We start from the raw sequence: 26,382 nt of genomic DNA, 5'->3' as shown, positions 1-26,382 counted from the left end.
AATGCAGTGATGCAGCCACTACCATTGCTCCAAAAAACAATGAATTTCACCCCCATCCCCCCAAAAAAATAAAATCTGAGGGCACCATCCAGACCTCCACCCCCTCCCACAAAGCCCCACCAGGAAGGATTTAGTGGAGACTTTTGCAAGATGCTGGTGCTGAGCTCCAGCTCTGCATTAACTCCCTGGCTATTTGCTCTCCCTGGCATCTCCAGAGCCTAAATTAATCCTGCCCTAAAAATACCACGGAATTAATTAACCTTGCAGAGCACGATCATCCAGGCTGGTGAGATGGTGATGAACATTTTTTTTTTTTTTTTTTTTTTTTTTTCATTTTTTTGTGGTTTCTGACTCTATCAGGAGTGAAGACAGCAGCTTTTGCTCTGTCTGCTCCCATCCTCAGCCAGATGATGCTGGAGGCCCCAGCCCTGGAGAGCATTTCAGGGGTTGTATCGTTATCAAATTACTAAATTACAGCAGCCTGGCCTCTTCATCTCATGCCATCCATTTGCTTTTTCTCAGGGTTGCTAAGGAACTACCTGGAGGCAGCAGGGAGGTGAGATCCAACTCACAAGACTTGGCTGAGCCGGAGGCAGAAGAAAAAAAAAAAAAAACAAACCCATCCTGCAAATGCAGGATGCTGGAGCTAGAGGTGGATGGATGCTTGGAGAGGGAAATCCATGGAGCTGCAGGAGCTGGAGGAGACCCATGGATGGAAGAGTTGGGGGTGTTGAGGCTGGAGAAGAGAAGGATCCCATGGGGAGACCTTAGAGCACCTTCCAGTGCCTGAAGGGGCTCCAGGAAAGCTGGGGAGGGACTTGGGACAAGGGCCTGGAGGGATGGGACCCTGCGAGGGGGAAGGGTTTGCAGCTGGGAGAGGGGAGATGGAGAGGAGATCTTGGGCAGGGAGGGAGGGAGGGAGGGAGGGAGGGAGAAATTGTTTGGGGTGAGGGTGCTGAGCTTTAGAACCAGGTTGCCCAGGAAAAGAGTCTCTGCCCCATCCCTGGCAGTGTTCAAAGCCAGGTTGGATGGGGCTTGGAGCAATGTGGGAGGGAGGTGTCCCTGCCCATGGCAGGGGGGTTGGAATGAGCTGAGCTTTCAGTTCTCTTCCAACCCAAACCATTCCAGGATTCTATTTCTTGGGGAGGGAGGAAGGGAGGGAGGGAGAAATTCTTTGGGGTGAGGGTGCTGAGCCCCTGGGTGCCCAGGTTTCCCCCAGAAGCTGTGGCTGCCCCATCCCTGGAGGTGTTAAAGGTTGGATGGGGCTTGGAGCCCCCTGGGTTGTGGGAAGGCTTGGAGCATCCTGGGTTGTCCAGTTGGAACTGGATGAGCCTTAAGGTCCCCTCCAACCCAAACCCTTTCATGATTCCATGCTGATCAAGTCAAGGGGCATTAATTATGGTTGCCTCATCCCTGGAAGCTTTTTGTGGACACCTTGGATGGGGCTTGGAGCCCCCTGGGCTGGTGGGAGGTGTCCCTGCCCATGGCAAGAAGGTTGGACCTGGATGAGCTTTCAGGTCCCTTCCACCCCAAACCATTCCATGATTCTATGAGATGGGTGATGGGGTCACTCCTGCTCCAAACCCACCCTCCCCACTTTTCCAGCTCCTGGTTTGGGAATTGCCATGGGAACCCCAGCACTTGACATGCTCGTAGGAACCTTCTCTGCTTTCTAACTCTTTCTCCAATGTGTGTTCAGGAATCTTCTGGCTTCCTCCTCTTTGGAGCAGCCCCAACTCTCTGCACCTGGAAAGCTGCCCACTCAAATTATTCAACCCTAAAAATCTCCCTCTATCTCCCCCCCCCACCCTCCTCCCTTCTTTCTCCTGCCCTGCAATCAAATAATTTCAAGAAACTCAATTAGGGTGACATGACATTTCCAAGGACACACTGAGGATGCATTCCCGTAATATTTTGGCCCTGCCAAAGAGATTCAGATCAATAGTAAACATTTAAAGCTGGATTTATTTAAAAGTAAAAAAAAAAAACCAAAAAAACAAAACAACAAAAAAGAAAACAACCCAAAAAAAACCCCAACCAAAACCCACCAACCCTAAAATTACCCAGGTAATTTCTATTCTGCCCAAGCTCCCAGAGCACTGATGGGAAGTTCAAGCTGTATTTAATCCACCCATGACCTCATAGCCTTGCCCACCGTAGTGGTTTTCCCTTCTTGTGTCTTCCAACCACTTGGAACAACCTGAATGAAGTCACTTGGCTCCTCACCAAGAGGTTCTGCTCCTCTCCTTGGGCTACACCTTGAACATGAGACCCAGTGGCTGAGTTTGTCCCCAAGGTTTGGTCCTGGGACACGTGGGAGCCAGAATCTGGCAGCAGGGTCTGAAGCAAGGGAGGTGAAGCCCTGGTTAAAGTGATGGGACTGGTCTTCAAAGTAGATAATAAGAGATAAGATAATAAGTAATTATAAGTAGATAATAAGGCTTTCCAATCTCTGAAGGGGCTCCAAGAAAGCTGGGGGAGGGCTTTGGACATGGGGGGGTAGGGAGAGGAGAAGGGAAATGGGTTAAAACTTGGAGAGAAAGGGGAGATTGAGGTTGGAGATGGGGAGGAAATTCTGGAATTTGAGGGTGGGGAGAGCCTGGCCCAGGTTGTCCAAGGAAGTTGTGGCTGCCCCATCCCTGGCAGTGTCTCAGGTCAGGTTGGATGGGGCTTGGAGCCCCCTGGGCTGGTGGGAGGTGTCCCTGCCCATGCAGGGGTTGGGACTGGATGAGCTTTGAGGTCCCAGGGCTAATAAAGAGTCTCTTGCTGCTGCCAACAACACACGGAGGGATGAGATTAATGCTGATCAGCCACCCTTAGACAGCATCCATTAAGGAAGGGAGAGGTTTTCAAGTCAAAAAGGACTGGAAATGAAAGTACTTTTCACACTCGAGCTGGTGGGACTGGCTGAGTTTCAGGCTTGGGCAAAAGAACACAAAAATGAAAGTTATAGATCAGGGAATAAAAGGAGCTGAAGTTGGGTAACGCTGCTGGTTTGGGAATAAGGGAAGGAGGTAAAGACCCTGGCAGGGTTTTTATCTTTAATCTGACATGTCCTCCTGAATTATCATGGAATTATACAGTGGTTTGGGTTGGGAGGGATCTTAAAGATTACCCAACCCCCCTTCCATGGGCAGGGACACCTCCCACCAGCCCAGGGGGCTCCAAGCCCCATCCAACCTGACCTGAGACACTGCCAGGGATGGGGCAGCCACAGCTTCTGGGGGCAACCTGGGCACCCAGGGGCTCAGCACCCTCACCCCAAACAATTTCTCCCTCCCTCCCTCCCTCTTCAAGAAACAGAATCCTGGAATGGTTTGGGTTGGAAGAGAACTGAAAGCTCAGCTCATTCCAACCCCCCTGCCATGGGCAGGGACACCTCCCTCCCAGATTGCTCCAAGCCCCATCCAACCTGGCTTTGAACACTGCCAGGGATGGGGCAGAGACTCTTTTCCTGGGCAACCTGGTTCTAAAGCTCAGCACCCTCACCCCAAACAATTTCTCCCTCCCTCCCTCCCTCCCTGCCCAAGATCTCCTCTCCATCTCCCCTCTCCCAGCTGGAAACCCTTCCCCCTCGCAGGGTCCCATCCCTCCAGGCCCTTGTCCCAAGTCCCTCCCCAGCTTTCCTGGAGCCCCTTCAGGCACTGGAAGGTGCTCTAAGGTCTCCCCATGGGATCCTTCTCTTCTCCAGCCTCAACACCCCCAACTCTCTCAGCCTGGCTCCAGAGCAGAGCTGCTCCAGCCCTCCCAGCAGCTCCAGGGCCTCCTCTGCACTGGCTCCAACAGCTCCGTGTCCTTCTGCTGCTGGGGACCCCAGAGCTGGACACAGCTTTACCCCAGGGGGGAGCAGAGCTGAGGTCTCTGTGTGCACACTGATGACTTTTGTCAGGACAATTTATCAATAAATTTTTTTCCCTATTGGAAACTGCTTTTTTTTTTGCTCCCCTGGCTCTTCTCATCTCTCCTGGGCAGGGGATGGGGAAGTCACTCTTTGTCTACAGAGCTGGGGGATTTTAGAACCTGAGCATCCTGCCAGCTCCCCAGCCTTCAGCATCCTGCAGCCTTCCTCCCATCCCTCTGGGACCAGGGAAATGTGGGAAGAGGGGTTTGTTCCTCAGAAAAAAATTCTTCTCCACTCTGGGGCCTCACCTGACAAATGCATCATCCCTTTCTTCTGGCTGACCCTGAGGCTGCTGTTTTGCTCAGCTGGGAACATTTTGTTTGTATTTTCCAGGGAATATTTTTCTTGCCCCAATACAATGCTTGAATAATCTTTTTTTGTTGTTTTTTTTTTCTTTTCTTGCCAAGGAACATTTCGATACAGAACATCATTTCCAGAGGAGAGGCTGGAAATGTCAGCCTGAAAATGGCAACTTGCCTCATTGACAACATTTAACAAATCTATTTTATTATTATTATTTTATTAGTTTATATTTTATATTTTATTTTATTTTTTCATTTTTTAATTTTTTTTTTTTTTTTTTTTTTGAGTAGAAAAGTTTTTAGCTGTGGGAAGAATAAAAATCCCAAAAAACTCAACTTGTCCCTCCTTGGTGCCTGGGATATTGTGGGTGGGGGGCATCCTATGCTACCAGTAGGAACAGGGCAACCCTGAACCCAGAGAAATCTGAGCTCAGCCTTCCCAAATTGTGCAAAAAACCCCCTGTACATGAACCCCACTGATTTCCTAAGGGACTCCCCACCAATCCTGCTCCAGCAGGGATTCTTCTGTAGTCATCATGTTCCCACCAAGGCCATTGGAGATTCCCACTGCAAACACTGACATCTTCATGGAATCAGGGAATGGGTTGGAAGGGACCTCAAAGCTCATCCAGTCCCAACCCCCTGCATGGGCAGGGACACCTCCCACCAGCCCAGGGGGCTCCAAGCCCCATCCAAGGTGTCCATGAAAGCTTCCAGGGATGAGGGGACCCTAATTAATGCTCCTTGAGCATGGAATCCTGGAAGGGTTTGGGTTAGAGGGGACCTTAAAGCTCCTCCAGTCCCAAGGGGACAATCCAGGGACCCCTCCCCCAGCCCAGGGGGCTCCAAGCCCCATCCAACCTTCAACCCCTCCAGGGATGGGGCAGCCACAGCTTCTGGGGGCAACCTGGGCACCCAGGGGCTCAGCACCCTCACCCCAAACAATTTCTCCCTCCCTCCCCAGGAAACAGAATCCTGGAATGGTTTGGGTTGGAAGAGAACTGAAAGCTCAGCTCATTCCAACCCCCCTGCCATGGGCAGGGACACCTCCCTCCCAGATTGCTCCAAGCCCCATCCAACCTGGCTTTGAACACTGCCAGGGATGGGGCAGAGACTCTTTTCCTGGGCAACCTGGTTCTAAAGCTCAGCACCCTCACCCCAAACAATTTCTCTCTCCCTGCCCCAAGAAACAGAATCCTGGAATGGTTTGGGTTGGAAGAGAACTGAGAGCTCAGCTCATTCCAACCCCCTGCATGATCAGGGACACCTCCCACCAGCCCAGGTTGCTCCAAGCCCCATCCAACCTTAAAAACTTCCAGGGATGGGGCAGTGAAGGGATGGATGGAGCTTTCTCTTTGCCTTCCTCCAAGGGTGACAGCTCCCAGGTGATTGAGGGACTGGATTGATGCACAGCAGCAGGAACACACAGATTTATTTTAATTTTACAAAAAAAAAACCTCAGGGGGAGGTGTCCCCTGGGTTTGCACAGTAGTCCTACAGGTCAAGTGGTGCAGGGTGGACACCTCTGCTCTTCTGGGCAATCAGATATTTCATTCTGCTCATAGCACTTTATTTCCTCCTCACGATTAAAGTTCTCCAATGTCTTTTTTGTTTTTTTTTTTTTTTTTCAAACATCCTTTGCTTCTTCACATTAAATGGGTTTTCCTGGTTCAGATGTCCTGGATGTAGTTCCCAGAGCTTTGTTTCTCTTGATTTAGACAAGGCAACTGCAGCTGCTCACCTCCCTCTGCCTGCTTTTTGAAAGCAAGGAAAGACAAAACAAAACAAAAAGTTGGCTGCACCTTGGGCTTCTTGGGCATCCCATGCTCACACCAGGGGAATCATAGCATCATTTCAGATGGAAAATAATTTCAAGATCATTGAGCCCAGCCCTGAACCCATCCCTGCCAAACCCCACTGCCCCATATCCTTCAGCTCCACATCTCCACAGCTTTGAGATCCCTCCAGGAATGATGGGGATTCCAGCCCTGCCCTGGGCCAGGATCTATTTTCCATAAATCCACATTGGCTGCTTGTCCTGTAGGTGCCTGGATGTCATGGCAAAAAGTATCAGACACCCATAAAACAAAATATCCTGAGCTGGACCAGCTCCTGGCACCATTTAGGGTCAGCCAGAAGAAAGAGGAACGTGGAGGAGATAAAGTCCTCACTTGGATGTGGATGGATCCCACTCCCCAGAGGTTGCTTGAACCCCACCAAAAGGAGTGCAGGCACAGGGCTGGAGGTTTCTACCTCTGCTTTCAGAAGTCTAAACTGTCTTTTAATGATTTCCCCCTTTATGGGGTAAAATATTGGCCAGAGAGAGGTTCCCCCATCACCTGGTGCTGCTGGATTTGAAGCCCTCATACATTGGGAAGATGCAGCCCACCAAAGGCTAAATGGGCCACAAAGATCCAAGCAGACATCAAAACCTGGATGTTCAAGTGGGTGATCAAAACTTGGATGTCCAAGTGGGTGATCAAAGCCTGTGCCATGGTTTTGGGGTTTAGGCACAATGGTTGCCAAGCCTAAAACTCAACCAAGAAAATCCAGAGCCCCTGAAAACTCTGAAATCAACGTGAGCTGATTCATCCCCACTTCCAATTTCTTTCTCTTTAAAAAGAAACAACACCTTTGAAGGCAGAGGAGATCACAAGAAAACCCAAACCATCTGAAAACTCCAAAATCAACCTGAACTGATTCACCCCCACTTCCAATTTCTTTCTCTTTAAAAAAAAACCCTTTGAGGGGAGAGAGGATGACCAAGAAAATCCAGACCACCTGAAAACTCTAAAATCAATCTGAACTGATTCATCCCCACTTTCAATTTCTTTCTCTTTTTTAAAAAAACACCTTTGAAGGCAGAGGAGATCACAAGAAAACCCAAACCACCTGAAAACTCCAAAATCAACCTGAGCTGAGACATCCCCACTTCCAATTTCTTTCTCTTTAAAAAAAAAACACTTTGAAGGCAGAGGAGATCACAAGAAAATCCAAACCATCTGAAAACTCCAAAATCAACCTGCACTGATTCACCTCCACTTCCAATTTCTTTCTCTTTAAAAAAAAAATTACCTTTGAAGGTTGAGGAGATCACAAGAAAATCCAGACCACCTGAAAACTCTAAAAGCAATCTGAATTGATTCATCAATTGATTCATCCCCACTTTCAATTTCTTTCTCCTTTTCAAAAAAAACACCTTTGAGGGCAGAGAAGATGACCAAGAAAATCCAGACCACCTGAAAACTCCAAAATCAACCTGCACTGAGACATCCCCCCTTTCAATTTCTTTCTCTTTTTTAAAAAAAACACCTTTGAAGGTTGAGGAGATCACAAGAAAATCCAGAGCACCTGAAAACTCTAAAATCAATCTGAACTGATTCATCCCCACTTTCAATTTCTTTCTCTTTTTTAAAAAAACACCTTTGAGGGCAGAGAAGATGACCAAGAAAATCCAGACCACCTGAAAACTCCAAAATCAATCTGAACTGAGACATCCCCCCTTTCAATTTCTTTCTCTTTCTTTAAAAAAAACACCACATTTGAAGGCTGAGGAGATCATATGAAAATCCAAACCACCTGAAAATTCTGAAATCAGCCTGAGCTGAGACATCCCTACTTTCAATTCCTTCCTCTTTTTAAAAAAACACTTTGAAGGCAGAGGAGATCACAAGAAAATCCAAACCATCTGAAAACTCCAAAATCAACCTGAACTGATTCACCTCCACTTCCAATTTCTTTCTCTTTAAAAAAAAAATCCCTTTGAGGGCAGAGAAGATCACAAGAAAATCCAAACCACCTGAAAACTCTAAAATCAACCTGAACTGAGACATCCCCCCTTTCAATTTCTTTCTCTTTTTTTAAAAAAAACACCACATTTGAAGGCTGAGGAGATCACAAGAAAACACAAACCACCTGAAAACTCTGAAATCAACCTGAACTGACACATCCCCACTTTCAATTTTTTTCTCTTTTTTTAAAAAAACACCTTTGAAGGTTGAGGAGATCGCAAGAAAATCCAGAGCACCTGAAAACTCTAAAATCAATCTGAACTGAGACATCCCCCCTTTCAATTTCTTTCTCTTTAAAAAAAACCAACAACACCTTTGAAGGTTGAGGAGATCACAAGAAAATCCAGACCACCTGAAAACTCTAAAATCAACCTGAACTGATTCATCCCCACTTTCAGTTTCTTTCTCTTTTAAAAAAAACCCTTTGAAGGAAGAGTAGACAAGTCTCACCAGGGTTGATTTGTTTGTTTTTTAAGGGATTTTTGAGGACTTGTGCATTTCTCCTGATGCCCAGAGGGGCTGTGTCCATGCAGAGGAAAGGTTGGGAGTGGATGATCTTTTCTGGAAGGTTGGTTTCAATCACAGCCCATGCACTGCTTGGCAAAACCAGTGCTTGTTTATTGCCAAGAGCATCAGGAGACCATTTCCCCTCTTTCTACCATGTGCTTGGAGAGGAGGAAAAGCCAAGCAGGTTGACCCCACTACTCCAGACCAAGCAACAGAAGCCCAGAGGAGCTTGGAATCATGGAATGGTTTGGGTTGGAAGGGATCTTAAAGCTCATCCAGGTCCAACCTTCCTGCCATGGGCAGGGACACCTCCCCCAGCCCAGGGGGCTCCAAGCCCCATCCAACCTGACCTGAGACACTGCCAGGGATGGGGCAGCCACAGCTTCTGGGGGCAACCTGGGCACCCAGGGGCTCAGCACCCTCACCCCAAAGAATTTCTCCCTCCCTCCCTGCCCAAGAAACAGAATCCTGGAATGGTTTGGGTTGGAAGAGAACTGAAAGCTCAGCTCATTCCAACCCCCCTGCCATGGGCAGGGACACCTCCCTCCCAGATTGCTCCAAGCCCCATCCAACCTGGCTTTGAACACTGCCAGGGATGGGGCAGAGACTCTTTTCCTGGGCAACCTGGTTCTAAAGCTCAGCACCCTCACCCCAAACAATTTCTCCCTCCCTCCCTCCCTCCCTGCCCAAGATCTCCTCTCCATCTCCCCTCTCCCAGCTGGAAACCCTTCCCCCTCGCAGGGTCCCATCCCTCCAGGCCCTTGTCCCAAGTCCCTGCCCAGCTTTCCTGGAGCCCCTTCAGGCACTGGAAGGTGCTCTAAGGTCTCCCCATGGGATCCTTCTCTTCTCCAGCCTCAACACCCCCAACTCTCTCAGCCTGGCTCCAGAGCAGAGCTGCTCCAGCCCTCCCAGCAGCTCCAGGGCCTCCTCTGCACTGGCTCCAACAGCTCCGTGTCCTTCTGCTGCTGGGGACCCCAGAGCTGGACACAGCTTTACCCCAGGGGGGGCTCAGGATTATTCCCACTGAATAATCTCAACTCCAGTCCCCAGTGCTCATCCTTCCCCAGCATCCAAGAGCCTGGAGAACTTGGCTGATGTGGAGCTGCCCCTGACGTGCTCAGGGCTGTGCCTGTGGATACAACAATGAAAATGACTCCTGAGGACAGAAGTTGGGATGGTTCAGACCCTTTTTCATGAGGAAATCTGAATGAATCTGGATCTCATCCCTGCAGGATTTCTGACTTGGGTGGTATAAAGGGGGCTGTGTAGGGTTTTTTTTGAGTCTTACCCCTGGTTTCCCTCCATCCAGAGGAGGAGCATCATGTGTTGGAGAAAAAAAAACTACAAAAAAACCCCAAACCCAAACCAAACCAAAAAACCCACAAAACCACAAAAAACCCAAACCCCCCAAACCAAAAAATACCCAACACTGGGGTTTAAATCTTAGAAAAGTGATTAAGGGGAAAGGCAGGTGGTGCAGCAAGGTCCACCTTGCACTGAGGGACAAATGGAGCATCTCTGTTGTGTCACCCAATAAAGCCCTGACCTGGATGTATGGTTTCCTCTGTAGGGTTTCCCTCCACACAGAGGAGGAGCATCATGTGTTGGAGAAAAAAAAAAAACTACAAAAAAACCCCAAACCCAAACCAAACCAAAAAACCCACAAAACCCCAAAAAACCCAAAACCAAAAAATACCCAACACTGGGGTTTAAATCTTAGAAAAGAAGTGATTGATTAAGGATGGGCTGCAGCAAGCTCCACCTTGCACTGAGGGCCAGATTGAGCTCCATCCCTCTGATGTTTGGGGCTGGGAGGAACCAGGATGAGCTGGGATTTGGGAAGGGAATGACACCTTCCAAAGTAGCTGCACCCTTCCCAATCCTTCCTCGGTCCTGGTGAGGCACCCAGAATGCCCCAGAGGTAGAGCAGAGGGGGGATGGTTTTTCTTCCTCCTGGCTGGAGAAAAGAGGAGAAGGTTGGAGAGTTCAGGGTTTTTTTTTTTTTTACCTGCTGAGGTTTTGCATCTCCTCTCACAGCTCCACTTGGTTGGGAAGCGGTTGCTGTTCCCTTGGCATCCCCCAAAGATGAAGGGTCTGCAGACATCATCCCCTGGGTGGTAGTACCAGAGCAGGGTGTAGAGCTGGCAGGAGCCCTCATCCATTGCTTGCAGACAAGGATCTACAGGAAAAAAAAAATCCCACCCCCCCCAGCCACTCGTGGTTTACACCCGGGTGGGAAAAATCCACCTTGCCCCAAAGCAATGGGGTTGGAAGAGCAAAACAGGGGCAACAAGGACTAAAAGGGGTTTTCCAGTGATGGATTTCCACACTGGGAAGAGCAGGAGGTTCCTTGATGCTTCATCATCCACCCTGGTGGTGCCCATCATGGTGGTTTCTGATCTTTGCCAGGGGTAAATTAACCCCTGGGACCTGAGGGGTGCGGGGTTGCACTCAGGGTGCATCTTGGGGTGATGCTGAACTTTATAGGATTGGGTGGAAACACCCCCAAACTTTGCTCACCACCTCATAAACATCCTGGGGCAAAAGCAACTGCTTTAAGGCAAGCCTAAACCTGGTATTTTGTGGAATGATGGAAAAGTTTGGGTTGGAAGAGACCTTTAAGATCACCAAGTCCAACATTAACCTAGCCCTGCCAAGGCCACCCCCACCCCATGTCCCTCATCCCCACATCCCCAGGGCTCTGAAACCCCTCCAGGGATGATGGGGACTCCAGCCCTGCCCTGGGCAGCCTGGGCCAGGCCCTGACAACCCTTTCCAGGGAGAAATTGTTCATCATGTCCAATCTAAACCCCCAAAATGCAACTTGAGGATGTTTCCTCTTGTCCCATCACTTCTCCCTTGCTTCAACCTCTTCCAGGGAATTGTAGAGAGCCCGAAGCTCTCTCCTCACCCTCCTTTGCTACAGGATCAACACACCCAGCTCCCTCACCCACTCCTCAAAAGTTCTCCAGAACTTTCTTCATGTGCTCCAGACCCTTTCCCAGCTCTGCTGCCCTTTCCCTCTACATCCCTCATATCATGAGGAGCCCATCAGCTCATTCCAAACCCTTTCCATGGGCAGGGACACCTCCCACCAGCCCAGGGGGCTCCAAGCCCCATCCAACCTGACCTGAGACACTGCCAGGGATCAGTGGGGCAGCCACAGCTTCTGGGGGCAACCTGGGCACCCAGGGGCTCAGCACCCTCACCCCAAACAATTTCTCCCTCCCTCCCTGCCCAAGAAACAGAATCCTGAAATGGTTTGGGTTGGAAGAGAACTGAAAGCTCAGCTCATTCCAACCCCCCTGCCATGGGCAGGGACACCTCCCTCCCAGATTGCTCCAAGCCCCATCCAACCTGGCTTTGAACACTGCCAGGGATGGGGCAGAGACTCTTTTCCTGGGCAACCTGGTTCTAAAGCTCAGCACCCTCACCCCAAACAATTTCTCCCTCCCTCCCTCCCTCCCTGCCCAAGATCTCCTCTCCATCTCCCCTCTCCCAGCTGCAAACCCTTCCCCCTCGCAGGGTCCCATCCCTCCAGGCCCTTGTCCCAAGTCCCTCCCCAGCTTTCCTGGAGCCCCTTCAGGCACTGGAAGGTGCTCTAAGGTCTCCCCATGGGATCCTTCTCTTCTCCAGCCTCAACACCCATGGGATTTCACACTGCTCTGGGTTGGAAGGGACCTTAAGGATCATCCCATTCCAACCCCCTGCATGGGCAGGGACACCTCCCACCAGCCCAGGGTGCTCCAAGCCCCATCCCACCTGGAATTCAACACTGCCAGGGATGGGTCAGCCACAGATTCTCTGGAAAACCTCTTCCAGGCTCTCAGCACCCTCATTTCTCCCCAAGATCTCCTCTCCATCTCCCCTCTTGCTCCTGGAAACCCTTCCCCGTCATCCCATCCCTCCAGGCCCTTGTCCCAAGTCCCTCCCCAGCTTTCCTGGAGCCCTTAAGGTCTCCCCAGATTTGAACCTCTGCTTCCTGACACAGGTAACTCCTTCAGGACTTCATTCCCACCATCTCCATGCCAAAAAAAAAATCCCCAAAAAGGCCCTCTTCCCACCTGGGAAGTGACTTCCCTAAAAGCCACTTAATTCAGTGCATTTCACCTGGAAGCTGAGCGCTGGGTTTTTGGTCCTCGAGCTGAGGGGGACCCAGGATCTGTTGAGCTGCTGGGGTGGGAAAGGAAAAGCAGATGTAAGGTGAGGGCACCCAAACCAAATTATCCACCCCTTTCCATCTGGATGCTTGGAGCCTCTCCGTGGCTTTCAAATTCTCTCCATAAATGTCATGGAGCAAACGGGGAGGGGAGGCAATAAAATCCTTAATGGTGTTAAACAACTCTGCCCAGAAAGGTTGGGGTGTTAGTCAGAGAAAATGGATGTTGTCCAGGGTTGTTTGCAGGAGATAAATGTCAAGCTGGAGGTTTGTTTTTTTTTTTTTTTCCTGTTTGGAAAAAGCCAGGAGTGATCGTAATCTGGGAGTAATAACCCTCTGACCACAGAATCCTGTTAAGGTTTGGAGCTCCTGTCTGCACCCATCACAGAGCACAGGGATTTATGAGTCCTCCTCCTTCCAACCCTGGGGCTTTAATGGGATTTGCAGCTGGTGATGGCTGCAGCCCATGATTCAATCACTTGTGGAAGGCCCCACGGATCTGAAACCACCCAAATTTATTTATAGATATATGATTTCCTTGATATAAAGTGAGTTTGAAGCCTGATGGATGATGTGTTGGGGGGGGGGAAGGCAGAAGGAGAATGTTTGAGGCTGGGCAGGAGGGAGGTGGTGATGGTTGGGGTCTGGTTCCAGGCTTTTAGCTGGGTTTGGGGGGGATTTGTTTCATAAAATCAGGGAATGTCAGCTGGGAAGGGACCTTCAGGATCAGCTGCTCCAACCCTTCTCATGTTATTGTTGAGCTGAGATGTCCCAGCACCCACTGAGCTGAGACTTCAAACTTCCCAAAGTGGGGGAATCCACCCTGGGAGACCATTCCAGTGTCTGACTGGCCTCAGAGGGAAAATTTTTATTTTTGTGTCCAACTGGAATCTCCCCAGGAGCACCTTGTGCCCATTGCCCCTTGTCCATGGGATTCCTTGTACACAGGGAGTCTCCATCTCCTTTGTAGCCCCCTTGGAGCACTGGAACATCAGAATTAGGTCTGCCCTGAGCTTTCTCCAGGTTGTTTTACCCTTTGCAGGTGACATGGTGGCCACACAGGAGGTCATGATCCATGGGTTTGACTGAAAACTCTTCCCAAATCTCCAGGAATCATGGATACCAAAGGTCAACACATAGAAACTGAAGGTCAGAGCAAACTTGGAGCAGAAATCCCTCCCCAAAACAAGCCCAAAATCACCACCAGGTGCCCAAACAGGAGGTCAGAGGGTCTATGGGTGGCTGTGCCATGGATCTGAAGATGTTTGAGACAGGACCTGGGGGAGGGCAGCTCAGATGGGTCCTTCTGGGTGAACCTCATTCCCAGGTTGCTGCTCAAATTTAGGGCAGAACCAGCCAGAAACCCCTCAAGCTGGGCATGTCAAAGGCTGCTTATTGCCTCCTTGTCCTGGTTTGGGCCAGGAGAAAGGGGATTTTCTGTCTTTACTTTTGCTTTCAGCTCAGTCTCTTGTCAGGAGCTGCACTTGCTGAAATTCACAGCAAGTTTCTCAGGCAGTGGCTGCTGCTGGGACTGAGCCCACTCCATGGTTATAGTTACTGCTGGAGAATGGGCTGCAGAGCCAAGGACACTGCTCAGCTCTGAGGAACATTTTGCCCTCCAAAAGGAGAAAAGGAGTCAAGAGGTCCCACCTGAAACCCTCCTGTGGGGAGGAACAGACAAGAGAAATGACCAGAATTGACCAAACAGAGGATTCCATCCCATCCACCTCATCCTCAGGAGAAACTGGAGGGATCCCCAGGCTCAAAGCCCTTCCTGCTTCCCCTTCTTCCCCTCTCCCTCTTTGCTTCAGCATCCTGGGAGGATTCCATCCCTTCCTCTGCCTCTGCTCCTGATCCATCCCAGCCTGAATCTGTGTGTTCCTGCCTCCAGCTCCCAACTGCTCCTGAGCCCAGGATTCCAGCCTGGACTTTCCCAGGGCTGCCCTGCAGCCTCAGTGGGGATGGGAGAGTTCTTGGGGGAAAGGGGGGAGGAACCAATGGCATCCTGGGCTGGCTCAGGAACAGCGTGGCCAGCAGGTCCAGGGAAGGGATTCTGCCCCTGTGCTCAGCTCTGGGGAGGCCACAGCTTGAGTCCTGTGTCCAGTTCTGGGCCCCTCAGCTCAGGAAGGAGATTGAGGTGCTGGAGCAGGTCCAAAGGAGGCAACTGGGCTGGGGAAGGGATCCAGCACAGATCCTCTGAGGAGAGGCTGAGGGAGCTGGGGGTGTTGAGGCTGGAGAAGAGGAGGCTCAGGGGAGACCTCATCACTCTCTCCAACTCCCTGAAAGGAGGTTGGAGCCAGGGGGGGGTTGGGCTCTTTTCCCAGGCAACTCTCAGCAAGACAAGAGGGCACAAGAGGTCTCAAGTTGTGCCAGGGGAGGTTTAGGTTGGACATGAGAAAGAATTTCTTTCTGGAGAGGGTGATCAGGCATTGGAATGGGCTGCCCAGGGAAGGGGTGGATTCTCCATCCCTGGAGATATTTCCAAAGAGCCTGGATGTGGCACTCAGTGCCATGGGCTGGGAACTGCAGTGGGAGTGGATCAAGGGTTGGACTTGATGAGCTCTGAGGTCCCTTCCAACCCAGCCCATTCTAGGATTCTAGGATTCTATGAACCTGGGATCAATTTTCCTGCAGATTTGTATAGATTTAGTAATTTTTCCTATTTCTCATTCCTGTTCCATTCAAGCTGTGTAGTTTAGTTCCCAACCCATCAGTCTCTCTCCCTTATTCTCTCTCCTTTCTTTATCAGGGAGGAGAGAGATTAATAGAGAGCCTCTGTTACTCAGTTTAATTGCCAGGGCAGTGTTAAACCCTGACACTCCTCCAGCATCCCAGGGGATGGGCAGGCTCATAAGGCCTGGAAAAGCCACCCATGAGCCATAATCCTATTGGAAAAGGAAGATATTTAGCTGGGAGATCCTCTGTGCCAAGGGGACCATATTTGTCACCAGATCTCCATGAAGCAGGTCCAGGCATTCCCATAATGCTCATTCCAGTGGTTCATGGTCAGAAGAAAGGGTTGAAGATCTGGGATGCAGCTAAAAACTGTCCCACCTTCTCCTCTGCCTGGGAAGATGGATGTTTCCCTGGATCCTTTGGGCTCATCTCCTGGGTTTTTTCACCAGGAAACTCTATCCCATGGCAGTTCTGGAGCCTCTGGGACAACCATTGGGTTGGTTGTGCCTACAGAGTGAGCTCTGAACCTCCCTCCAGCCCTTGGACCAGCACCAGGACCACGGTTCACCTCCCTGTTGCCGAGCATCCTTCATCCCCCAGCATGATGGGGGATTGCTTGGTGCTTCTCCAGGTCCTACTGAGATCCTGATAAAACCCCAAAACGTGGGGTTTTATGATATGATCCAGCCTTGGATCATATTCTTGCCCTGTCCTGGCGAGGAGAATCCAGAAAACTCCTGGATGCTGATGTAGAGGGAGGTCTGCAGTGCAGGACCTTGGTCCTTCTCTCTCCTCCTCTCTCTTAGGGACAGAAATAGAGTTTTTGGTTGTTTTCCCCTTAGCTGCCATCAGTAGTTTTACCCATTAAAGGGTTCATGAGGCCCTGGGTAGAAATAGTCTGTAATAGCTTGAGTGGTTCTTCTCAGAGAAGTCATTTCCTGCTGGGAGGAAGCTTTACTACAAGTTGCAGAGGAGGTGGCAGGGAGCAAAATCAGCCTGAAAACAGCTGTTTCCTTCCAGCTTTACCAAATCCATCCTTCTGGAGGTGGTGATGGTCACTGAGAACACACATTTGGCCTCCTCCTTTCCCACCACCCCTTCCAGGAGCATCAGCTCCAAGGCCCAGACCACCTCTTCTCAGCTCAGGGACATCCCAACATGGCAATTCCATCCCTCCCTTGGTTCCCAAGAGGAAGATTTAGCACTGGGTGCTTCAGACACAGCATCTGGGAAGATGGAAAGCTGAATTTACCTGCAATAAATGAAGGTGGCTCCATGAAGGGCTCCAAGGTGGTCATGCCCTGAGTTTTGTTAAGCATTTCTGCCTGGTTTTCACCATCCCTCCTGCTGTGTTCCTGAAGATACCCTGGGAGGAGCTGCCTGGTGATTCCAGCTGCCTCCAGACCTGTGGATTTAATTTCTGGGTCAGTCAGGATGAAATCTGGTGCCACTTTCAGAAAGCCACTTTTTGATGCTCTCAGCCATGGCTGAGATGCTCTCTGCCTTCACACATCTGCTTTCTAAACGCAGAGCAGGAGGGGAAACAGCCTGGGAAGGACCCCCTATGCCTGGTATAACTGGGAATATCCCATGGGAATATCCCACTACTGCTCTACTGGTTTCTTCCACCCAGGATGCTGCTTCTGGACCCACTGCTCTGGTTAGAAAACCCTTCAGGGTCAAACTGAGGTTTTTCCTTTGTCCATCCTGGTTTAAAAGATTAAACCCAAGCTGTGGGGAAGGAACCTTTTCCAGGTCTAATGTAGTAGGAAACATTCAGGTTTGATGAGATGGCAACAGGGACACCAAAGCTGGGCTGGCAGACAGGGACCTATGAGACACCTGTGTCCATAAAGAGCATCCAGCAGGATATTTAATTGGGTTTAATTATGGGCAGTTAGATCAACACCCATTGATGAGGAGCAGATCCAGAGCTGGAAACTTTCCTTTAGGTGCCTTGATGTGAGCTTCAGAAGCTCCTGTGGCCAGGTGAGACCCAGAACTTGGTCATGCCCTGAGTTTTGTTAAGCATTTCTGCCTGGTTTTCACCATCCCTCCTCCTGTACTCCTGAAGATACCCTGGGAGGAGCTGCCTGGTGATTCCAGCTGCCTCCAGACCTGTGGATTTAATTTCTGGGTCAGTCAGGATGAAATCTGGTGCCACTTTCAGAAAGCCACTTTTTGATGCTCTCAGCCATGGCTGAGATGCTCTCTGCCTTCACACATCTGCTTTCTAAACACAGAGCAGGAGGGGAAACAGCCTGGGAAGGACCCCCTATGCCTGGTATAACTGGGAATATCCCACTGGGAAGAAAATTCCCAGGCACCTCCTGCTCTACTGGTTTCTTCCACCCAGGATGCTGCTTCTGGACCCACTGCTCTGGTTAGAAAATCCTTCAGGGTCAAACTGAGGTTTTTCCTTTGTCCATCCTGGTTTAAAAGATTAAACCCAAGCTGTGGGGAAGGAACCTTTTCCAGGTCTAATGTAGTAGGAAACATTCAGGTTTGATGAGATGGCAGCAGGGACACCAAAGCTGGGCTGGCAGACAGGGACCTGTGTCCATAAAGAGCATCCAGCAGGATATTTAATTGGGTTTAATTATGGGCAATTAGACCAACACCCATTGATGAGGAGCAGATCCAGAGCTGGAAACTTTCCTTTAGGTGCCTTGATGTGAGCTTTAGAAGCTCCTGTGGCCAGGTGAGACCCAGAACTTGGTTTAGTTCTTGGTTCTTTGGATAGAACTTTTCTATCTCCCAAAGAAAACCAAAGATTTGCTCACATGGAGGAAAAGACCTGGAGGAACCAAATCTTCCTGATTGGATTGAATCCCCCTGATTGAACCCGGGGGTCTCCCTTGGGCTTGGGAAGCTCCATCCCACATGGATTTGGATCTCTCTCCCACTCCAGGGACCTTGCTGGAGCTTTTCATGATTTTTTGGGATGGTGGAGCAGCAGGATCTGGTTTGTGGGCAGGGAGAAGTCTTCCTCAAGCTGCAGCTTTTAAAGCCAGGGAGCAGAAATGTTTGTCAGGAACAGCTTTGATCCCCTGTTTTGCAGCAAGGGGTGGAAGCAGGAGGCCTCCTGATGTCCCTCCCAACCCTGGTTTCTCAGCTCCTCCTGAAGAAATTATCCCCCAGAGTCAGGGTTTCAAAGCAGTGAGTGATCCAGGGTCATTTTCTGCACTGGATCACAGCAAAAAAAAGGGCTTACTCATAACAACATCTTTTTCTTTGCATTCTCAGGCTGGGGGAGAAAATCCTTTACTGCCTGAATTCCCAGGAGTTTCAATGCAGATATTTACAGCCTTACCCTTCCCCAGGAGCTTTCTTCCCAAGTCACCTCCACAACCTGCAAACACAAGACAGAGAGGGAAAACTTTTTTTCCTACTTCTTTATTTTTCCCTTCGTAAACAAGTTGGTTTTTTTTTTTTTTTTTTTTTTTTTTTAACAAAATTAATATTTTTTTCCTCCCTCCCTCTTCAGAGCATTTGGATCCCTCCTAACACCTGTGCTCAGACATCAGGAAAAAATTTCCAGACACTGGAAAAGATTGTCCAAGGAAGTTGTGGCTGCTCCATCCCTGGTAGGGATGAACCAACTTGGTTCAAATCCAGGTTGGATGGGGCTTGGAGCAACCTGGGCTGCTGGGAGGTGTCCCTGCCCAGTTGGGACTGGATGAGCTTTTCCAACCCAACCCATTCCATGATTTTATCATTTCTAACATGTGTGACCCCAGCTGAAGCATCTTGGAAGTGGAGGTGAAGCCAACCCCTCTTTGGCCAGACCTTGGGAATGAGTTGGGAAGCCCTCTCCTGGCCTTCAGGTAGCTGGATGTCCCCAGGGCATGAAAAGCAAGGCTTCAAAAGCCTGAAACCCTCCTGATGTTTGGGATTTCAGGGTAAAAGCAGCCCAAAATGTGTTGGGTTTGTTGCTGATGTGATGCTGGTTGGAGGTGTGCCAAGAAGTGCCACAGAGTCAACAGGAATGAAAAGGTCCCCAGGAAGTACAAAAAAAACCCCTGGAACTGCAAATTCCAACCCCCCCCTCACCAACCAGTGAGGAAATGGAGGGGAACAGGGGGAGAAAAAACTTTACTGCCCAAACTCTGAGGGCAGAAACGGGAAGAGTTGAAGAGGAAAAAATTAAAATATTTGAGGAGGAGGTCAGGACAACGGCAGAAACCTCACGGCCCAGGAGGCTGGGGCTGTCCCCAAGCATGGAGAGGTGACACATCTCTGCTTGCTGCTAATGGGGTGACATTTGCTCTGCTGAGCCAGCATGTGCTGGCACTCAAATTGCTCCAATTTAAATCCCTGGAAGATGTCAGAGGGGTGGCCCTGAGCGTGGCTCACAGCCCAACTTACCACATCTGTTCCTCATTACGTTCCTGACCACCTCCTTCACCTCTTCCTCCTGTGCCATAGAGGGAAAAGCAGAGGTTGGTGCTGGTTTTCCACCCCAGCATCCCCCCCCGCTGCTCTGTGCCCCATCTCAGCTCTGCTTGTCCCACTGGAGGTGGAATGTGGGACCAGGGATAAAACCATCACAGCTGGGGTATGGCTGAGAGCAGAGATGTGGGGCTGAGAGCTGGCTCCAAGGTCTGTGGCTCAGCAGGGAAATGATTCCCTTTCCAAATCCATGGGTGTCCTGGAGATCCCACCAGAAGAAGATGGAGAGGTTGGAGCCAGTGCAGAGGAGGCCCTGGAGCTGCTGGGAGGGCTGGAGCAGCTCTGCTCTGGAGCCAGGCTGAGAGAGTTGGGGGTGTTGAGGCTGGAGAAGAGAAGGATCCCATGGGGAGACCTTAGAGCACCTTCCAGTGCCTGAAGGGGCTCCAGGAAAGCTGGGGAGGGACTTGGGACAAGGGCCTGGAGGGATGGGACCCTGCGAGGGGGAAGGGTTTCCAGCTGGGAGAGGGGAGATGGAGAGGAGATCTTGGGCAGGGAGGGAGGGAGGGAGGGAGAAATTGTTTGGGGTGAGGGTGCTGAGCTTTAGAACCAGGTTGCCCAGGAAAAGAGTCTCTGCCCCATCCCTGGCAGTGTTCAAAGCCAGGTTGGATGGGGCTTGGAGCAATCTGGGAGGGAGGTGTCCCTGCCCATGGCAGGGGGGTTGGAATGAGCTGAGCTTTCAGTTCTCTTCCACCCCAAAACATTCCAGGATTCTGTTTCGTGGGGAGGGAGGAAGGGATGGAGAAATTCTTTGGGGTGAGGGTGCTGAGCCCCTGGTTGCCCAGGTTGCCCCCAGAAGCTGTGGCTGCCCCATCCCTGGCAGTGTCTCAGGTCAGGTTGGATGGGGCTTGGAGCCCCCTGGGCTGGTGGGAGGTGTCCCTGCCCATGCAGGGGTTGGAACTGGATGAGTTTTAAGGTCTCTCCCAACCCAAACCATTCCATGAGCCTTTGGCTATTTCTTTCTTGCCCCAAGGGTTCCCAAGCCATGGCACACCTCAAGTCCAGATTGGTTTTCCAGTTTCCAGTCTCCATCTTTCTGGCACTCCCCCTGAAATCAGGACCTTTCAGATGTCCTTCACCTCTGAGAATTTTCATCCAGCCACCTCTGCCTGTGCAAAGAGGCCTCTCAAATCCCACATCATGCCCCACAGAATGAGACATCTGCTCTCATGGATTTGGAGTCTCTATTTCACCCTTGGTCCAGCCAACTGCCAGTGTTTCAGCTGAGCATCTTCCATGCATTCTGGGGGGTATCTCCCTGTACTTCACCTGCTCACCAGCTCTCACCATTTGTAGGGATGAGAAATTTTGGGCCACTTGCTAGGTAAGGAGCTGGACTCTTCTGATGCCCAGACTTTGGGCAAGGTTGCCCATAACACTCCTGTGAAACTAATCCTGCTTGGTGTCCACCAGAAGGATGAAAGAACCAACCAAGTGGCACAAAACACATTTTCTCAGGCATGAGGATGGAGATCCTAATACGAGGGATCCTAATTAAGGACCTAGGTAGCTCAACCACCCCTTTTTCTTTCAGATTTATAAACCCAGGGCAACAACTTTTGCAAGAACTCCATCTCCCCTTAAAAAAGGTGCCACATTTCCCTCTCCTCCTCTTCCTTCCTGTTTGATCACTGATAACTTTGCTCTTGACACTGATTTCATCTGCCAAGCACGAGTTTGGAGCATCAGGGGGAGGGTGGGAGGGGGGGAATTTGCCTCAGGCTCTGGGTGCTTGGATGGATTTGGCATCACCAGCCCCAGCCTGCGTACATCTGATGTCTCTGGGTAATGACCAACACTCTCATTTCCTGGATATTTTCTGAATGAATCTGTTTTTTCCAGCATTTCCCTCCTCCCCTACACCTCTTAAGGGCAGTTTGTCCTATTTTCTCTATTCAGAGCTGTGTAATAGGATTGGATCTTGAGCTAAAATACTCACAGAAAGACCAGGATCTCCCTTTTCTCCTTTCTGGCCAGCTGGACCATTTTCACCCTGTTAAAAACACTTAAGTCATTATAAAAGCTCAGTGGATTGATTGTTAAATGCTTCAAGAATGAGTGCACCTTAGAGAAGAAAAGATGAGCTAAGAAGGGAATAGCTGAGTAGTACAAGGAATAGAAAGGAACAAACTCATCCATGTACAAGGAAGCAAGAACAAAACGTAGAAAACAGAGAGCTCCCAGATTTTGGGGCATTTTTTTGGGGAGCTCTGCCAAGCAAGAAGGATGTCACCAGCTGCAATATAAATCAGGTTTCTTTGCAGTTTGTAAGGGAATAAAAAAGCTGAGATGAAGGCTTGGAGAGGATCTGACCTCCAGAGAACCTCTGGGAACCAGACCTGGCAGAGGTTTGGAAGTGGGATTGCAATCCCAGTGCTAAAAAAAATATAAAAATGGAGCCTGGGGAGAGGTTTGCCAATAAGGCTTTCTGCTCAGAGCTGGTGGAAGTTGGATGTGTTGATTAAAAACACTTCAAGAAGCAGAAGAATGATCTGAATTAAAGCTGTGATGGGCAATGTTCTCAATCCATGCTCACTGGTAGGAGCAGGAGGAGAAAGGTCTGAACCTTCCACTGACACCTGGAGTTGATTCAATGCCTCCTCCTGATGCAAAAAACCCAAAAAACCTCCTTTGAGGTAGTGTTGCAGGACCTGCAGGTTGTATGGGCTGAGCAGAACATGGGTTGGAGGTTGGGACCTTGAGGTGAAGCTCTTGGTCGTGTTCTCTGATGGGTATTAACAGGCTGAGTACCCACATCCTGCAGGGAGTTTTGGGTTCCTCCTGATCTGCCATGGAAAGCAGAGTGGAGGAGGGGTCTGGAGCACAAGTTTTTTGAGGAAGGGGCTGAGGGACCTGGGGGGATTCATCCTGGAGCAAAGGAGGATGAGGGGAAAGCTTCTGGCTCTCTACAACTCCCTGGGAGGAGGTTGGAGCCAGGGGGGATCAATCTCTTCTCCCAAGGAAGAAATGAATGGACAAGAGGAAACAGCCTCAGGTTCACCAGACAAGGTTTAGATTGGATATTAAGAACAATTTCTCCCTGGAAAGGGTTGTCAGGGCCTGGCCCAGGCTGCCCAGGGCAGGGCTGGAGTCCCCATCATCCCTGGAGGGGTTTCAGAGCCCTGGAGATGTGGGGATGAGGGACATGGGGTGGGGGTGGCCTTGGCAGTGCTGGGTTAATGGTTGGACTGGAATGATCTGCAAGGTCTTTTCCCAACCAAAAGGACTCCGTGGAGCTCAGGGGTAACACTGTCTTTGGGCTTTTGTTGTTTCAAAATTGGGGGAAATGAGAAAAGCAACAAAGAGGAAGGGCTGATCCAGCCCCAGGGCACAGCTTTGCAGTGCAGAAGGGAGGTGAGGAGCCTCACCAGGAGGCCACCCTGGCTCCCCCCCCATACTGACCATTTCTCCTTTTGGCCCATCCATGCCTGGGGGTCCCCTGAGGCAGAGCTGAGATCTCCCTCTTTTCCCTCGTGGACCCTGGAGAGGAAGAGGAGAGCTCAGTGAGCAGTGACCTCAGGAGATGCCCCGTGCCACCAGTTGTTTCCTCCTAAGGCCCAACCTGGGCTTAAGTAGAAGATGCTCAGAGCTCTCTGACTTTTTCAGATGCTCTCTGATAGATCAGATGTGATGGATGATGAGAGGACAAGGATCTCTGACTTTTTTAGATGCTCTCAGATAGATCAGACATGATGGATGATGACAGATGAGGGGGAATGGCTTTAAGGTGAAAGAAGGAGGATTGAGATGAGACCCATGGAGTGATAGGATGAGGGGGAAGGGTTTGCAGCTGGGAGAGGGGAGATGGAGAGGAGATCTTGGGCAGGGAGGGAGGGAGGGAGGGAGGGAGAGAGGGAGGGAGGGAGAAATTGTTTGGGGTGAGGGTGCTGAGCTTTAGAACCAGGTTGCCCAGGAAAAGAGTCTCTGCCCCATCCCTGGCAGTGTTCAAAGCCAGGTTGGATGGGGCTTGGAGCAATCTGGGAGGGAGGTGTCCCTGCCCATGGCAGGGGGGTTGGAATGAGCTGAGCTTTCAGTTCTCTTCCAACCCAAACCATTCCAGGATTCTGTTTCTTGAGGAGGGAGGGAGGGAGAAATTGTTTGGGGTGAGGGTGCTGAGCCCCTGGGTGCCCAGGTTGCCCCCAGAAGCTGTGGCTGCCCCATCCCTGGCAGTGTCTCAGGTCAGGTTGGATGGGGCTTGGAGCCCCCTGGGCTGGTGGGAGGTGTCCCTGCCCATGGCAGGGGGGTTGGGTAATCTTTAAGATCCCTCCCAACCCAAACCACTGTATAATTCAATAATAATTCAGCAGGACATGTCAGATTAAAGATAAAAACCCTGCCAGGGTCTTTACCTCCTTCCCTTATTCCCAAACCAGCAGCGTTACCCAACTTCAGCTCCTTTTATTCCCTGATCTATAACTTTCATTTTTGTGTTCTTTTGCCCAAGCCTGAAACTCAGCCAGTCCCACCAGCTCGAGTGTGAAAAGTATTTTCATTTCCAGTCCTTTTTGACTTGAAAACCTCTCCCTTCCTTAATGGATGCTGTCTAAGGGTGGCTGATCAGCATTAATCTCATCCCTCCGTGTGTTGTTGGCAGCAGCAAGAGACTCTTTATTACCCAGGAACCTGGGGGCAGCCTGTTTCTGTTCATAAACAGGATTAGCACATCTCATTTCCATGTCTTCTTGTCACATTTCAAAAGGTTCCCAGCGTGCCTTGCATGCAAAGACACTTATTAAGTCTGGGCCACCAAGGGGGCACCAAAGCCACCAGCTCCTTCCCAACCCTCCGTGTCCTCCTCCCCAGGTAATTAGCAGCAGGAAGGGTGCACTTGGTGTTCTGCTAATTTGAAATTATCAGCCTGGCTTTCTTCACTGAGAGGGCACCTCTGAGACAGGAAAAGAAGAGAGGGAAGGAGGAAAAAAAAAAAAATTAAAATGAAAAATTCCTCTCTCCGGTGATAAACGCCCCGAGAGATGGAGTCGAGCAAGATTCCCAAAGAAAGGAAGCAGATTTTGGAAGCAGATTTTGGAGCTGCCTCAATGGGGGAGCCCTCAGGTGCCAGGTGGAGGTGGGGAAGATGTGTGTGTGACATGGGGACACGGGTATGGTGCAATGTCACACGAGGGTGTGAGGTGCAGACCTCACCAGGGTTCTCCAGCCCGTTTTCTGCTCACCTGTGGCCCTGGGTCACCCTGTGGTCCTTGAGGTCCATCTGGTCCAGCCACTCCAGGCTTCCCAGGCCATCCCATTTGTCCTTTGAAGCCTCCCAGGCCAGGAACTCCCTTGGACCCCTGGGAATCATCAGCAGAGAGCAATTCAGAGCTTTTACCAAGCACGAGTAGGTTGAGTGCTGGGCCGATCAAATGGTACCCAAAGACTTCCCTGACATTGGTAATTAAATTATATTTTGCTGCTGGGCTGCTAATTAATCATCAATAGGATGGTGGAGATGGTAGAGATCCCTTTAGCTTTGTCCAGAGGGAATCACACTGCTTGGTGATATGGAAAATCCCCCTCCCCATATCTCTGGGATGATTCCTGAAAAATTCTAATGGCCAAAAATCCCACCCAGAAAGAGGAGTCTGAAACCCTAGGAAAACCAATGAGGAGGAAAAAGGCACTTCCCAAGGGATCACCTATGAATTTCCTACTCATCTGCACCACTGAGTTGAGGGGAAAAAGCTCCTGTTAAACACAGCAGGAGGAAAAACCCAACATCCAACCTCCAGCAGTGCCCAAAAGTGGGAAAAAAAGTGACATTTCCTCAGAAATCATCTCCCAATCATTGGTAGCTTGGGGACTGGGTTGGTGTTGTTGAGATGGGAAGGACTCAGGGTTTGACACAAAACACCTTTGGGGTATCAGGACCAGAAGGATTGACCCCAACTCAGCTGGAGACCACCCAGTGAAACAATCCAAGAAGGGAAAATGCCAAAGGATTTGGTGGGATTATTTTGTGTTTGTTTTTTTTTTTTTTTTCACAGGAAACCCCATTTTTTATTGAACCCCCCATTTTTTTTTACTGAAAACCCTTTTAAAAATTTTTTTTTTAACCCCATAAAAAGGTACAAATTGTAGACATTTCCTTTTAGGGGAGAAAATGGAAACTGAAACAGTGCAGAGAAGGGAGATGAGGGCTGAGTGATGAAGGTGGGAGGTGAAGGCAGAGTCATGGAGACCTCTGGCCATTCCCTGGCCATTCCCTGTCCCCTGGACAAGGGGATGTGGAAGAACTCTGACAATTAATCCCACATCAAAGGTCTGGTGGGATTAATTCTCCCACTAAGCAGGAGCCCACCTGCCCTGTCTTGGGAGAAGGTGAATTTAAGGAGACCTCCCTGCCCTTCCCTGCTCTTTCCAACTGGAGTTCCAGCCTTGATGCTCCAGGCACTTGGCATTTCCCAATGGGAAAGGGTTCCTGTGATGTACAAAATGGGTCATTTTGTTAACCCTGATGGATGTGGGATTTATTCTTTTATCAGTGGCAGCTGGAGGCAGTCTGGGGGGTACTGACCTTTTCTCCTTTCTCCCCAGGAAATCCTGGAGCACCGTTGTCCCCTGATGCTCCCCGTTCACCCTGGAAGGAGCCAAGACACA

The 26,382-nt window shown here is 50.2% G+C and overlaps 1 protein-coding gene across 1 annotated transcript in view; it reads right to left on the bottom strand.

Annotated features, from left to right (window-relative positions):
• Window positions 1–9,554: 9,554 nt before the first annotated feature.
• The window catches only part of LOC139791758 (collagen alpha-1(VII) chain-like), a 128,618-nt gene continuing 111,790 nt past the window's right edge, over window positions 9,555–26,382 (bottom strand). The window contains exons 70-79 of the mRNA XM_071734356.1: window positions 26,300–26,362; window positions 24,960–25,076; window positions 23,188–23,265; window positions 21,725–21,778; window positions 19,705–19,753; window positions 18,650–18,688; window positions 16,589–16,741; window positions 12,612–12,645; window positions 10,407–10,715; window positions 9,555–9,630 (exon numbers count right to left, since the gene is read on the bottom strand). Coding sequence (XP_071590457.1) covers window positions 9,555–9,630; window positions 10,407–10,715; window positions 12,612–12,645; window positions 16,589–16,741; window positions 18,650–18,688; window positions 19,705–19,753; window positions 21,725–21,778; window positions 23,188–23,265; window positions 24,960–25,076; window positions 26,300–26,362 — 972 coding nt within the window. The remainder of the gene's footprint in view (window positions 9,631–10,406; window positions 10,716–12,611; window positions 12,646–16,588; window positions 16,742–18,649; window positions 18,689–19,704; window positions 19,754–21,724; window positions 21,779–23,187; window positions 23,266–24,959; window positions 25,077–26,299; window positions 26,363–26,382) is intronic.

This window comes from Heliangelus exortis, chromosome 1 (genome assembly GCF_036169615.1).
Source record: "Heliangelus exortis chromosome 1, bHelExo1.hap1, whole genome shotgun sequence".
In the NCBI taxonomy this organism is placed as follows: Eukaryota; Metazoa; Chordata; class Aves; order Apodiformes; family Trochilidae; genus Heliangelus; species Heliangelus exortis.
Note: the sequence above shows the minus strand (reverse complement) of the source record. Positions and strands in the feature narration are given on the sequence as shown.